Source organism: Crocuta crocuta, unplaced genomic scaffold (genome assembly GCF_008692635.1).
Source record: "Crocuta crocuta isolate KB4526 unplaced genomic scaffold, BGI_CrCroc_1.0 scaffold194, whole genome shotgun sequence".
Taxonomy (NCBI): domain Eukaryota; kingdom Metazoa; phylum Chordata; class Mammalia; order Carnivora; family Hyaenidae; genus Crocuta; species Crocuta crocuta.
Genome location: NW_027530084.1, coordinates 2,245,011 through 2,260,932, shown reverse-complemented (window position 1 = coordinate 2,260,932; position 15,922 = coordinate 2,245,011). Strand labels below are relative to the sequence as shown.

Sequence of the window (15,922 nt, the reverse complement as noted above, 5' to 3'; positions counted from 1 at the left end):
GGATTCTTGTCTGAAACAGTTACTAAGAAGGTTGCCAAGTGGTGATTTTCTAATTCCATCATCAACATTTATTAGGAGGAGTTTCCCTTCTCTCCATTTATTTTTTTTCATTTATTTATATCAGTATGGATCCACAAAGTCTTATTGTATAGATTATAATCCTTTGCTATCACTTATTTTGTTTCTCAAGTTACCCTAGGCTGAAAGTGTGGGAGATCATGTTGGCTCTTCTGTCCTTCAGATACATCCTCGAGATTTTCTGAGAATCCCCTTAGTTTATGGTACAAAATGTTCCAGGTTCATTTTTTTTTCTTTCCATGCCCCAGCCTGGAAGACCAGTCATCTGCCAAAGGAATTTTTTCTTTTCACTGCAGGTTGATCTTCAAAACCAAGACACTGCAGTTTCCTCATTGTTACTCAGATACCATCATTTATAGGGCCATCTAGTAGGTAAGGTAGGAACTGCATGTATTCCTACGCACACGCACGCGCGCGCGCACACACACACTTCTAGTTCTGATGATTGAAAACCATTATTTCATATTGATATCTCAAATTCTTTTCTAATACATTATCTTTCACTCTACCTTTCTGTTTCCATATCTGTAACTCGATTTCCCAACAGTGACAAAGTTGGCTCTTAATTGCCCATAATATATTTATTAATTTGCTCAGTCCTAGAACCCAAACGAAGATTTAAAATTGCTAACCCATAAATAACACTGTAAGACAAATCTCCAAATAAGAGTCCAGTATTTGCAGTTCATTACAATCCTTTTGTCGTTAGCCTTAGAGCACATTGTCAAAATAGTGCATTCCAAGTCGTCTAGGTCAGTTCTCTCCCACCGCCCCGATCACTTCTCCCATGTGTTATTCACTTACAGTACAGTTCAAGTGTTTCTCTTTATGTTCCAGTGAATCTGTCTTTCATGCACCTTGATTTATTTCTGGAGCATGTTAAAGATTAACGTAGTTCTAAAATCATAACAACACATTCAAACCCTTCCACTGCATTGTCCCTCACCACTCTCCCATTCCTACCCACCAATTTCATAGTCCTGATTTGTCTTTCCAGTATTTATCATGTGCATTTTCTATTTTCCCCACCTTCATACACAGAAGGTAGTATTCTATAAATATTCTTCTGCACTTTGTTTATTTAACAACAAATCCTAGGGGTGCCTGGGTGGCTCAGTCGGTTAAGCATCCACCTTCAGCTCAGGTCATGATATCACGGTTCATGGGTTCGAGCCCCAAGTCGGGCTCTGTGCTGACAGCTAGCTCAGAGCCTGGAGCCTGTTTCAGGTTCTGTATCTCCCTCTCTCTCTGACCCTTCCCTGCTCACGCTCTCTCTCTCTCTCTCTCTCTCAGAAATAAATAAAACATTAAAAAAAATCTTAAAAAAACAATAAATCCTGGAAATCAAGCCCTTCAGATATTTTATTCAGTCTACTGAACTATAGTATTCTAATGTGCTAATATACCATGGTTTGTTCAACTAGTCTCCTGTGTATGGGCATTTAGGTAGTTTCTAGTATTATGCTTTTATAAACAATGCAATAAAGAGCCTAATGCATAATCATTTTTTCTGAATTGCAAAGGTACATGCCAAAAATGAATTCCTATAAGTGGGATTGCCAGGGTGAAAGTTATAAAATCCTTGGCCCATATATTTTGAATCTTTGTGGGGTTTGGGATGTTTTTGCTTTTGATGATGTTTTTATTTCACAGAAAATTCTTTAACAAACTTTTCGTGACACTTAAAGTGACAACACATATAAATTTATGCATATATGTGTCAGCTAAAATCTAATTTGTACTGGCCAGAAACTCTATTATATTGCACATGGTACAGCACCAGTGTCCCCTGTCTCATTTGTGGCAACCTAGGGAGTGCACATAAAATATACTTAGGTTTCCCCAAAAAGGAGTGAATTAATTCAGCGATTCTTTTTCTTTCTTAAATATGCACTTTCTTACATAATTATGTGGTAGGGGAAAAAAACATGGGCTTTAGCACCAAATAAATCTGCATTTGAAGCCCAGTTTGTCATATTCTGACTGTTATTTGAACTGCTTACTTAACCTCACACCCATTCTACTTTCTGGCACAAAGAAATATCACTCAAGGAATATTAATTAGCTTTTCTTCTGTGAAACTGAAATCTAACTGACGTTTACTAGATAATGAGTGTTGGGTTTTTAGGAAAACAGTCATACAGATAGATCCAGGAAAGCTACATGTTTAGAATATTTCCCAAAACACAATTATGTCCCTGATCAAATTATTTCCATTTTGGAATTCCCACATAATCTGGGGTGTATGTGAACTTCCAAACATTCCTGAGCCTCCACGAGGGTTCTCTAATTGCTTTTCACCCTGTCCCCCTGGGAAGCATCATCCTGTTGGCTTTACAAAGGTCAGTAGGAGCCCAGGCAACATTGGAAAGTAACTTAAATACCCAGAACTGCCCCTCCTCTTTAGAGAATTTCCTAAGGACATTAGTCCTTTAAACACAGACCAGGTAGCAGAAAATGTCTCTTACTCAGCAAGAAAACTCCAAGTCCCATTCAATCTTCACCTACAGCATTCCAGGGATTTCCAGGGGGAAACCAGGGGGTTGGGAGAAGAAATAAAATAGTTTCTGGAAAAATGTTAGTATGTATATGCATGTGCACCCACGCATGATTTCTTCTTTCAAAAACAAAATGAGAAGGCACCTAGGTGACTCAGTAGGTTAAGTGTCCAACTCTTGGTTTCAGCTCAGGTCATGATCTCACGGTTAGTGACTCTGAGCCCCACACTGGGCTCCACGATGACAGCTTGGAACCTTCTTGAGATTCTCTCTCTCTCCCTCTCTCTCTACCCCTCCCCTGCTTGTACTCTCATGCTCTCTCTCAAAATAAGCAACAACAACAAAAAAAAATTAAAAATAAATATAAACGATGAGGGCATTGTATAAATTATATATATATAGTAGGAAGTTAATATTCCATTAATGATCTGTTTAGTAGTGGTTGTCTTACTATAAATAAGGGATTTGTAACATTTTTCTTGGCTACAACCACTGCATAAATTCAATTTAAGAGTTAGGAACAATAAATAACACATCAATTTTACAACTTACTTCTGAAAGAGACCATTTACTTCTGTGTTCTAGAAGATGAATGAGTAGAACCCATAATTCTTTAATGCATGAACACGGGCAGTGGTGACTCGTTAATGCTTCAGAAGGCCTGACCTATAGAGAAGAACCAAAATGAGTTCTATAAGACAGAATTTTATATGTTACATATCTCTCCAAATGTTTTAAAACAATGATTTAGATGACTTAATATTGATGTTCAATTACATAAATTGTTTACAAAAAATGTGCCATTCCATTAATTTTTAAATTAAATTCCCATTCTAAAACCAAAAGTATAGAATGAACTTTATTTTCAACTTCTAAAAAACTTTTGCTTGAATCACTGATGTTCACTAAACTTTTTATGTAAAGGGCTAGATAGTAAATATTTCAGGGCGATATAGTCCTTGTCACAAATACTCAACTCTGTCATTATTATGCAACATCAGCCATAAACAACGGCCTTAAAAAAAAGTTGGCCAAGTTCAGTAAAATTTTATTTATAAAACCAGACAGTGAGCTAGACAGGGCCTCAGGGCATTGATTTCCAAACCTTGATCTAATTCATCAGCCACAACAGAAAAACTTCTAGTAAAATGATTAGAAAACAAATTTTAATCCATTGTAAAGCAGACAAAAATTTTTACAAGTCAGAATGTTAATACAATTATTGGGGACTTATAAAGGTTAAGCAATTTTAGGTTATACCTTTTTTTTAACAAATATATCCTCAATGGCCCTACATAATGCAGAGTATACGCACTGTATTTGCAAGTATAGCTAAACTTCAGAAATTGATTATATAATCACTACTTCACATATACTACATTCATGTTTCTAATGTAATACAGACTAATAAAATATTACTAAACCATATCTGGTTAATCCACTAATTAGTTGTAAAACTATGTACACTAGAATTGAAAGACTTTGATAATACATAGAACATAATCTAAGTTTTAAATAATATAAATCTGGGGCATCTGGGTGGCTCAGTCAGTTGGGCTTCTGACTTTGGCTTAGGTCATGATCTCACGGTTCATGGGTTCGGGCCCCACCTCGGGCTCTGTGCTGACAGCTCAGAGCCTGGAGCCTGCTTCGGATTCTGTCTACCCCTCTCTCTGACTCTCCCCTGCTCGCACTCTCTCTTTCTCCCTCAAAAATAAATAAACATAGAAAAAAGAAAAAAAAAGAAAAAGTATAAATCCAATTTCCTATAAGATTTATGCTAACAATCTGAAATAACCGATAATGATCTACAAATTTCCATTGCTAGAAAATGAGTAGGTACATAACACCTTTAAATCAGTCTGCATAAAACATTCTATTAAATACAATTTAGTAAAAACCTGTGATTTCCCCCATGATTCTAGACCATTTTTGAAAACAATTTCCCTTTACAACTGTCCACTAATTTTAGTTAAGTACTCATTTATTGTATTATGTAACAATACATGTATTATTAAGGGGCTGGAATCTCCTACTGGAACAGAAATTAAATGTCCAGTTATTATCATAAACATTTTGTTTTTATTTAATTTTGGCAAGATGGAAAAGATTATTTTTTTTAAAAAACTCCCTTTGAAACATTAATTTCAGACTGTACTAAATGTTTAACTGAAATTCTTTTCCCAGTCAACTCCCTAATAGTAATAAATATAAAATTAGGAGAACAAGTAAACAATTTCGGTTTAAATTCTTATAAACTACACACATTAAGGAGTACTGCCATTAAGTATCAAAAATACAAATAAACTTTTGGGGCGCCTGGGTGGCTTAGTCGGTTAAGCGTCCGACTTTCGCTCAGGTCATGATCTCGCGGTTCGTGGGTTCGGGCCCCACGTCGGGCTCTGTGCTGACTGCCAGCTCAGAGCCTGGAGCCTGTTTCAGTCTGTGACTCCCTCTCTCTCTGACCCTCCCCTGCTCACACTGTCTCTCTCTCTCTCCTAGAAATAAATAAAAAACATAAAAAAAATTTAAAAAAAAATACAAATAAACTTTTAAAAAACATTACCTTGTCATACCTGCTGAGTGACAGGCTTATTAAATCACAAAGGAGATTTTCACAATGTTCTTCAAATAGGCTGACATTTGTTAAATTGTCACCTGCCAGATTCATAAACTGATGACCATATATAACCTGTTCTAAAAATGTAACAAAATATATTCTATTTAGAACCACCGTAGATTTTATTAATTCAGAAGGAGGAAAAAAAACTGTATACCTTTAAACTGACAACAAAACTGTAACACACAGTATTAAAAGCAAATTCCTTTAGAAATAAAAGTTAAATTTGAGGACAAGTCCCATCTTATATGATCACTGATAAACATTACTTAAGAAAAGTTTTCACTTCTCTCAACTACCACTTGACAAACTTCTCTTTTCTTAATGTGGCAATCTTCAAAAAGCAACAATGCAACATCACTTAAGGAAAAAAAAGAGGGAAGCACCTAGAAAATCTTTACCAATATTTCTAACCAATAAAGACTTTCAAATATTTTAACAAATGCTGATAAACTAATCACATACAATTGTTTTGTGGTGTGACTAGAGAAAACCAAGGCAACAGATAAGTATACCTTAGAGTACTGCTCTAAGGAAATATTGTTTGAAATACAAAGTCCACATGAGAGAATAAATTAGGTATTTGTATACATCTTTGTATGTTTGTGTGTGTATATATGTAAATGTACACATACATGTATATACATACGTATTTATTAGTTCATTGAAATGCAGGTATTGAGATAATGGATGTCTTCATAACCTAAGTAATTGACAATTTACAAATAAATAATATTTACAGAATACTGCCAAGTTGATGATGGAATCAAAAGATGGCAGAGAACAAGAACGAGAAATAAACAGGCAATATATGAAATAAAAAAGTATTATCCATAATATATGTAAGCTCCTACTAATTTTTTTAAAAAGAAACATCAGTGAAAGGTAATGAATAAAGAAAATATAAAAAACAATAAAATCAGATAAAGATGTTCAACTTCACTTGTAATCAGAAAATTACAAAGCAGATTCAATATCATTTTTCATGTATTAGTTGGCAAAAAATAAAAACTGATAAAATCCACTATTGACAAAAGTGTGAGGCAACTGCATGCTCATCAGTAGTGTATATAAACTGAGGAAACTATACGGAAACTGAGCAGCATTTTCAGTATTAAAGCTGAAGGTGAGGGCGCCTGGGTGCCTTACTCAGCTAAGTGTCTGACTCTTGATTTGTGGCTCAGGTTATGATCTCACAGTTCATGGGATCCAGCCCTATGCTGGGCTCTGTGCTGACTGAGCACAGCCTGCTTGGGAATCTCTCTCTGCACCACCCCCCAACCCAAAAAAAAAAAAAAAAGTAAATGGNGGACACACACTCTCCCCCCCCCCCCAACCCAAAAAAAAAAAAAAAAAGTAAATAAACTTAAAAAAAAAAAAGCTGAACATATCACTCTAATTCTAAGAATATGTTCTTCAGAATAACTTGTACACATGTTCAAAGATGTATGTGTGTGTGTATATATACATATATATATACACACACACATATACACAAGGATGTTCTGTGAAATATTATAGTATCAAAAAATGGAAATAACTGAAATATTAAACAGACTTGGCTAAATAAATTATGATAGAGACATAACATACAGCCCTTGAAGGAATAAAGTAGAATTGTATATTCTAATATGAATAGATCTCTAAAAACTATTAAATAAAACATTACACAGAACATTATGACAATACTAATGGTGGTTAAACAAAGACAAAAATTCTACCCATGAATTTCTATATATGTATACCAACAGACAGTAAGTACGTAAAAACTTTAAAAACCAAGAAAGCACTTATTATCTGTAATTTCAACTCCTGAAACCAGTATCACATTGTATGTTAACTAAAACAAAAAATCACCTGTAATTAAAAAAAATAAAAGTTGAGATAAAAAAAGAACGTAAATTAGAAATTCATAAACTTACTCAATTTTTCACCAAGCATGTGAAGAATTTCTAGCACCAGCCAATGGATATCTAAGTGAAGATGTAATAAATGCCATGATGGTGGATAAAGCTGTGAATGACATGATCATCTGTGACTGAGAATTCATAGCACATTACTAGGTATTTTATACCATGTCACAACACTCTTCTATAAGCATAAGGAGAAAGAACCAATTAACCTACCCACTACTCAAAAGCTCAGGGAAAAACTTTGTCTTGTTCTTTGGAGGATTCTTTCACTGGAGATCTTTGAAAGCCTATTTTCATCTGACGGTTTAGGACAGACTCACCTTGGGGCTGCTCAAAAGACTTATATTAAAGGTCCCTTCCAATCAGTCTCTGATTTTACTATAGCTGCAAGGCAGTAAAATAATTTTTTAACCACTTATTTTCATAAACTTGTTTTAGGCTTTCCTATAAAAGATTTTAACAGGAGAACTTTAGACTATCATGCAGAGCCTACTGAGATGCCCATTAAGAAACTGAAGTTAAAAGCAGTGAAGAAATTTACCTTTCATCTCATGCATTAAGATTCAAATCTTATTGTGATTCAAAAGCCAGTGGCCTTAACTACTATGCTGTAGCAGGGTTTTCAATAACCTCCCACCAGCCAACACTTGGTATTATCTTAAAAACAAATACAATATACATGTTCTATTAAAAGAACAATGAAGGGGCACCTGGCTGGCTCAGTTGGTAGAACTTGAGACTTTTGATCTCAGGGTTGTCAGTTCGAGCCCCATATTGGGTGTAGGGATTACTTTAAAAAAAAAAAAATCTTTAAGAAAAAAGAGAACAAGGAAGAATTACAGACAAGGACTTATCAACTATGCTAACAAAATAAAATGCTATACTAATAAAACAGTATTGGCTCAGGAATAGATAATAAACAAAAATAAACAAACAGAAAAAATAGGCAAAAGAGAAACAGATAAACCTGGTCTCTCAAATCAGTGGGGAGAGCATGGGCCATTCAATAAAAGTCTGTTTATTAACTTATTTGTAAGAAACTAAAGTTAGATTTCTCACCTGACAGCATATTTTTAAAAAGGGAGATGAATTAAAAAGATAAATGTTAAAAAAGTATGTTTTTAATAGTATAGAGATGATACACAAGAAAAACCAGACAGAGATAACTATATACAAAACTTAAACCATCTACCTAGCAAGGCAGCTTAATTGTTAAGAAAACTGATGAAAATATCTACAATACGTAATACCCATATCTCTAATAAAAAAGTATCTCTAATAAAAAGTTCCCAGAAAATAATAAAAGATGCTTAATTGAAAATAGCAATTAAATCAACATTTCTCACGTATAAGATAGGTAAAATGCAAAAATACAGCTTGAAAGATATTTTTTAATATAGTTTTGCTGTTGCTTCAGAAAATAACAGTATTTTAGTGACTGATACTTTTGTTTACATGTTGAAGACTACATTACCTTGCTTTAAAAATTCAGTCTTCTGATCTTCAAATAACCTTTCTTTTCATGTTTGCCTAATTAAAAAGCCTATGAAAGGCAAAACCTAGTTTCAGAGCCTTTGCAGTCTTTATTTATTTTCTTGAGCACTTGATGAATATTCAGAATATAAAAACCAGTCCAATTTATATAGACCAAAATGAAGGAAAAATATCCCTCCTTCCATAATCTACCCATGAATTTTTATTAAGTGACATGATTAAAAGCAATTGCCTATTTGCTTTCTACAGATTTAGACATACTAACCTGGGAATTCAGCAGGGACTCTATTTACTTTAATATTACATATATTGGTCCCTGATAAGAAGAGTGCATTTTTTTGTTGTTATATTTCAAAGAAATATATAAACATTTATTTGTACATTACATTCTGGCAAAGTCAAATTCCTAAAAATGTTATTCAAACTGTTAAGTGTCAGAATGAAAGAAGTTGAGAGTTCAGGGAATCGATGGGGAATTACAATTTTCCATTCACATAAGCTCACATTTTCCTATGAAGAACTTGTTAATTACATCTATAAACTGAGTCATGCTATCAGCACAAATTTTTAAAAACCAATTTTAGGGGCACCAAGGTGGTTCAGTCAGTTAAGCGTCTGACTTTGTCTTAGGTCATGATCTCACAGTTCGTTAGTTCGAGCCCCATGTCAGACTCTGTGCTGAACGCTTGCTTGGAGCCTGGAGCCTACTTCGGATTCTGTGTCTCCTTCTCTCTCTGCCCCTCACCCACTCATGCTCTCTTACTCTGTCTCTCAAAAATAAATAAATGTAAAAAAAAAAAAAAAAATTAAAAACCAAACTTCAGGCACCCCTGGGTGGCTCAGTCCGTTGAGTTCAGCTCAGGTCATGATCTCACTGTGTTAGGATCCAGCCCGAGTCAGGATCTGCACCGATGGCTAAAAGCCTTCTAAGATTCTGTCTCTTCTGCCCCATCATGTTCACGGGTGGTGAGCATGCCTGTGCACTCTCTCTCAAAATAAATAAACTTAAAAAAAAAAACAAAAAACAACACACAAAACTCCAAACTTCAGTAGGATGAGTACCACAGGTAGAAGAAAAGGGCACAGTCAAATCAATCTTAATCATTTTTCAGAAAGGTTCCAAAGGTAAGAACAGACATAATGATGTAGTTTTGAAAGTGTAACTTGCATAAGGTGATCTTGAATCTTACTATAATATAAATTAGGGCTTCCCCAAGTCTTTATCAATGGGAAAAATGGTAAAAAAATTTTAAAAATAGAGGTTATTTGGTTTGAAACTTTTACACATTTGCATGTTATAAACTGGAATTGAAAACAGCTATCAATGGGGCACCTGGGTGGCTCAGTCGGTTAAGCATTCAACTTCGGCTCAAGTCATGATCTCACGGTTCATGGGTTCGAGTCCTGCATCAGGCTCTGTGCTCACAGCTAGCCCAGAGACTGGAGCCTGTTTTGGATTCTGTGTCTTCCTCTCTCTGACCCTCCCCTGTTCACACTGTCTCTCTCTCTCTTAGAAATAAATACAACATTTAAAAAAAAAAAGAAGACAACTATCACTGATTCAGTGCATATTATATCCTAAGCACTTTATTTAATTTTAATTTATTTAATGGTCCTAAATTAACTCTAGGAAGCTTTATCAGTTATACAATGGGAAGATCGAGTCAAGAGGTGTTACTTGCCCAATGGCACATAATTAAAAGAGGAGCCAGAATTTCAACTCAGGGAGTCTGGTTCCTGGGTTGCACTCTTGACTAGTTTCCCTTTCTTGAATGAATATTCCTTGTGTGAAGGAAAATCTGATGATTTAAAAATTAAATGAAACATGTCAAACCTTAATCTGGTTTTGATTTACAAATGCTCCTGGATTAATACTGGGAAGTTCAGATAGATGTCCAACATATAAGAGTAATCCATGAAGTTCATCCACCAACACAGAGGGAAGTTGTGCCTCCAAAGTCTCATAGGGATAGACAGGATCATGACTCTCAGCATTCTGTACTTTCAGGTACCTAAAAAACAATTACATACAATAAACAACAAGTCTGGATAAATGCGCACTCAGAAATTCATGCAGTGATCAAAATACTCTTTTGATGTCCTACCTAAAGATGAAAACTTTAACATAATGAAGAAATGTCACGCACTGCTGTCTAATATTGTCTGCTTTGCTGTGTAGGATTGATATCTTCCCTGAAACCAAAATAGATAAGCGTTATCATAGTTTATATAATCGATCAGTGGACAGTGACGAAAAAAAATTTTTGTAAGCCATGCAAGCAGTAATTCATCATTTGCAATTTCATCCCTTTAGAATTCATCACTATTATACATTCTGATCCTCCCCCAAAATAATTACTACTTCCTGCTCCCTGGATTTAACATACCTCAGTGATTTTTGTCTGTACAGTTGTCTCTACCTGGAACTTTCTGTCCCCAAAACTTTCACCTACCTATTTTCTCCCTCGTCTTTGTAGACCCAGACCTGGCATCACTCTGTGCTAGGCATATTAACAGATGAAGCCCCTGGCTCCACAGCAGCTTATACAGGCCACTGTTACTACACTTTTCCATTTACCAAATTGATCTACGCTTGTGTGTCTGTATATCCTACCAGCTGCAGACTCCTCAGCAGCATATTTTTCCACTTTGATTCATCATCACCTGACATAGTACCTGGCATGAAGCAGGGACTCGGGTGATAAAAAATACTCAACATTTACTGAGCACATACTGAGAAAACAAAACAAAACAGCCCTGACAGGTCAATGATGTTCCCTACTAAAATTAAAGTTTTCATAAAATATCTACAATAATCAGACAAGGCTACTCTGTGATTATGATGAAACAAGACAAAAACAAAACCTGTTTGTAATCATGTCTGGATACAGAAACAAGGCACGATGCAATCACAGAAAAAAAAAATACAAACTATTCTCCTCTTGCAGATAACATGACTATTGCTTCTTTACTAATTAGAACCCTCTCTAGCCTTTCTGTGTCCCACATCCTTGACAAAAATTAACATATTTAATTCAAGACACTGTCCACGTTCTTAACAGCAGCCAATCCAAAATAAAGTCCAAGTCCCCTTAAATTCTACTCCAAATCGGCCAAGAGAGAGCCCTCCATACTCTCTCCGAAAAGCCACAACTGTTCCTCATGTGTACTTCCTTCTTGTTTCAGTAACCTACTCAACTTTTCATTGACCAAAGGTGTGTTCCAGGTGATCTTTTTTTTTTTTTTAAATGTTTTATTTACTTCTAGGAGAGAGAGAGAAAGAGACAGCATGAGCAGGGGGAGAGTCAGAGAGAGAGGGAGTCACAGACTCTGAAACAGGCTCCAGGCTCTGAGCTGGCAGTCAGCACAGAGCCCGACACGGGGCTCGAACCCACGAACCGCGAGATCATGACCCAAGCGAAAGTCGGACGCTTAACCGACTAAGCCACCCAGGTGCCCCATCCAGGTGATCTTTAATTGGTGGGCATCAACAGATGTTAGCCTAAGCCCTTCATATGCATTATATCATTTAATCCTCAGAAAACTCAATGAGGTGGCAATGAGTATACGGTGTGAGACCAAGAGTTAACTAGGGTTGGAACCCAGGCGGACCACAGTGCCACAATTCTAATGACTATACTATACCAAAATTGACAAAAAGAAGTAGCTAGCCTGCACTAAAATATACTGTCCTTCAATTATCTTCACTCCCTTCACTATACTGAATGCTCCAAATCAGTAATCCGTTAAATATCAAAAACAAACAAACAGAAAAAAGACAACACCATGAAGTCTGGAGATTTCTTTTATAAGTTCTCCATCCCACTCCCCACCCTCAAAGCAATTTGCTAATTCATTTCAGAAATGTTTACTCTTAAATCAATTTTATCACAGATATGGAAAAAATACTATAAATCTCAGCTACAACAAAATTTAAGTGTTACAGTTTTTCTGAACACTAAACACTATTCTAAATCCCTAACCTAATGGTCCTTCCTCCATATTATTAAAATATCCCAATAATGCATCCCACAGATGTACAATTCACTGTAATAGGAATACCATTCCTTTTTGCCATTAAATATTTAAAACTTACCAAAATCACAGCTGGCCTGTAATAAGGTTTCCAAGTTGTATAGCCGTTGCCTAATTTAAAAAATTTAAGGCAAGAGTTAATTTCATCACAGTTTAAAGCATGTAACAGTTACAGAGATAATGTTTCCAAACCTATTACACAGCTTTAGTACTGCATAGCCTCTCATTTATGATGTTTAAAACACTTTGTGAATGTTTATTCAGATAGTGAATACTATGAAAAGATAGAACATGCCCTTGTCTGGCCTTCCAAAAAATATCTATTAAAAGCTACATGTATGTATATATAATTATAAATACCATAGGTTTTACTATCAATGAGATACTGTATATACTCAAAAGTTATTGATACTTATATAAAAATCCTAGGTTAACAGTTATACAATGAAACGTTAAATTGTATCAGACATTTCTACAATAGGAGTTTAGAAAAGGAACAGAATAACTTATACTGGAGTTATCAAGGAAAGCTGTATTTATGATGTCCCTGCTTAATTCCTGAAACTAATCTCCTGTCATTCTTCATTTCTTTTTTTTTTAATGTTTATTTATTTATTTTGAGAGAGAGCATGTGTGCCAAAAGGGGAGGGACAGAGAGAGAAGGAGTGAGAGAGAATTGCAAGCAGGCTCTGAGCAGTCACTGGAGCACTGAATGCAGGGCTCAAACTCACAAACTACAAGATCATGACCTGAGCTGAACACTTAACAGACTAAGCCACCCCGATGCCCCAAAAAATGCTTATTGAAATATTTAAGAGTGAGATAATATAATGCCTGGCATCTGCTAAATATACTTAAACCAAAAAAAGAGGGAAAGGAATAGATGCAGGAAATGCAATTAAAATCTTGATGTTTACTGCCACTGAAGGAGGATATGTGAAGGTTTATTATAGTAGCACTTCTACATTTGTGTACTTTGAAAATTTCATTAAAATTTTTAATGTCCAAATTAATCATATTAATTAACTATATTACTATCATACAGTCTGAAAGACAAAGTCGGAGTTCATTCTCTAAAACACAAGATTTATGAAATTTTGAAACCTTATGAAAGATTATAATTCAGCAAAAGTAATATCTCAGTTTGCTTCCAAAATATAATATAGTTCAAAGACTTAAATATTTGTCTTAAAAACTCAATGTCATATATAGTGGAATAAAAAGTCTGAGAAAGAATGAAGACTCACTAAAACACAACAAAAAACACCCCAAAACTCATTAAAATCACCGCTCCATCAAACATTACTACTTGACTGTTGTACTGATAAGATAATCAAGAGCAACAGAACAATTCTACAGGTGCTTTTGTAATAGTGATATTTGCAACCATCCAGCAAAGAAACTTACAAAGCTGAATAGCAGCTACACTCAGAGGCAGTTAAAAAACAAAACAAAACATACCTGAATAAATGGAAGAGCACTCTAGATGAATTCACTAATGCTGTTTCAGTAACCCACTGAATGCCAAATATTTCCACTGTATCTTCCTCAAAATTAGTTGGTAAAGGATCAAGATTCAAAATTAATCTGAAAGGAAAACTGATTTAATCTCATAAAAAGTACGCTAAATCCCATACTATAGCACGATGTTTTTGTCAGTATATAAATCCATTTTGACCACGAAATGTTGACAGTAATGTCATAAAGTCATGATATGCCTCGATACCTTACATATTCAGGAATACTACATTTAGGCTGTATGAAAAATTCAGTCAAATATAGTGATTTAAAAAAAAGCACAAAGCACAATGTAACTTAGGGAAAAATATCAAAAAGAAGTCTAAGGAAGATACTTTTGCCTATGATCTTAAGTTGAAGAATTTCATTCTCTGAGGGGACATTGTATTTTTAAAACAGCTAAAAGTTACTCTGAGCCATGTGTGGAGCATAATCAAACTGAGTAATCTCTTTTAAAGTCTCAGACAAGGAACAACTATAAAATCAACAAAAATGGTTTCCTTTCTGACTGAAATTGCTTCAGTAGGTACTCCCAAAATATTTCAGTAACTGCAGTTGTACTGCAATTTGTGTACATTTGCCCAAGGCAAGAACTTTGAAGAACATTCCTGTGAACTTACACAATCTGGCATATTTATTTAAAAGTTAAAACAAAAATAAATCTCTAAGACTTCTGTGCATAGATACACAGTATTAGAAAGAACTGGGGCAACAACAACAAAAAATGTGCATGCCTAATTTAAGAATTACTGTGAAGCTCCATGATATTACTTCATGTTTTAGAGGGTTATACCATTTCAAAAAGCCCACTAGTTCAGAATTCACTTTAAGTAAAAAGGAAATTAGTAGCCAGCTTCCTACCCAAAAGTTGAGGTAGCAGTGAAGAAAACATAGGTAGCAAGAACTTCTCAATATCCCAAAATCTTTTTGGTATGCTCCGACCAGGAAACCGACAACAGAACTGACAGCCTGAACCCATGTGATATACTAAACCGATTTATAAAAACATGGCCTGAACATCTAAGTTTAACAGACTGAAATCATAATCAAGGAACATTCCTCACACACTGCCGAGAAATCTGATAAGGGAAAGATCAAGTCTCAGATTTTTTACCCACCGCTTAATGGCTCCGCTAGAAAGGTAGGACTCCACAGAAAAATGATTTCCTCCTCCTCGGTTGTCAAAACCACAGGAAAAACAAGGAGGTTTGCACCATTCTGTCCCCAGCTCCAGTTCCAAGCTGTCGGTCAGGAACGTCGGCGAGGCGGAATAGTTATCCATTATTTACTTCCTGTCCTGAAATGTTTGGGATTCGTAATTATCATTCAGGACTCCAAAGAAATGGTGATGAGATTCCAGGAGGTGGGGCCAAGAGACTGATGGTGACCTCACAAAATTCTCAAAACGTCCCCCCACGCCCATAGAAAAAAAAACAAAACAAAACCCGAGAAGCCAATTCCTCCACAACTCTCCCCACACCGACACCCCGATATAAAGGCTGTCAGAACTTAGAACGCTCCCCCGACTGGCTGAGGCAGGAACTTCGTATCTGTCCTCTGGGTCGGACTCTGCAGTCGAAACAGAGAGAAAAGAAAGGTCTGCAGGACAGATCCAGCTTAAACTCCCGACTCCGCCTGGACCGGCGCAGCCCCCTACGCTACCAAACCGCGCTGAGCCAGTTTCCCCAGAGCCGTGGAAAAGCCCCCTTGCACTCTCCGGAGAGGATCAGGACCGCCAGGCGCCTAGGTTTAGTCCTCCCCGCCGG

The 15,922-nt window shown here is 35.8% G+C and overlaps 1 protein-coding gene across 2 annotated transcripts in view; it reads right to left on the bottom strand.

The window, feature by feature from the left end:
• The window catches only part of MMS22L (MMS22 like, DNA repair protein), a 119,613-nt gene that overhangs the window by 103,375 nt on the left and 316 nt on the right, over window positions 1–15,922 (bottom strand). For both annotated transcript variants that reach the window (XM_077764767.1, XM_077764768.1), the window contains exons 2-9: window positions 15,275–15,453; window positions 14,100–14,225; window positions 12,700–12,749; window positions 10,709–10,796; window positions 10,438–10,615; window positions 7,119–7,209; window positions 5,143–5,273; window positions 3,129–3,242 (exon numbers count right to left, since the gene is read on the bottom strand). In XM_077764767.1, coding sequence (XP_077620893.1) covers window positions 3,129–3,242; window positions 5,143–5,273; window positions 7,119–7,209; window positions 10,438–10,615; window positions 10,709–10,796; window positions 12,700–12,749; window positions 14,100–14,225; window positions 15,275–15,438 — 942 coding nt within the window. In that variant the 5' untranslated portion in view covers window positions 15,439–15,453. The remainder of the gene's footprint in view (window positions 1–3,128; window positions 3,243–5,142; window positions 5,274–7,118; window positions 7,210–10,437; window positions 10,616–10,708; window positions 10,797–12,699; window positions 12,750–14,099; window positions 14,226–15,274; window positions 15,454–15,922) is intronic.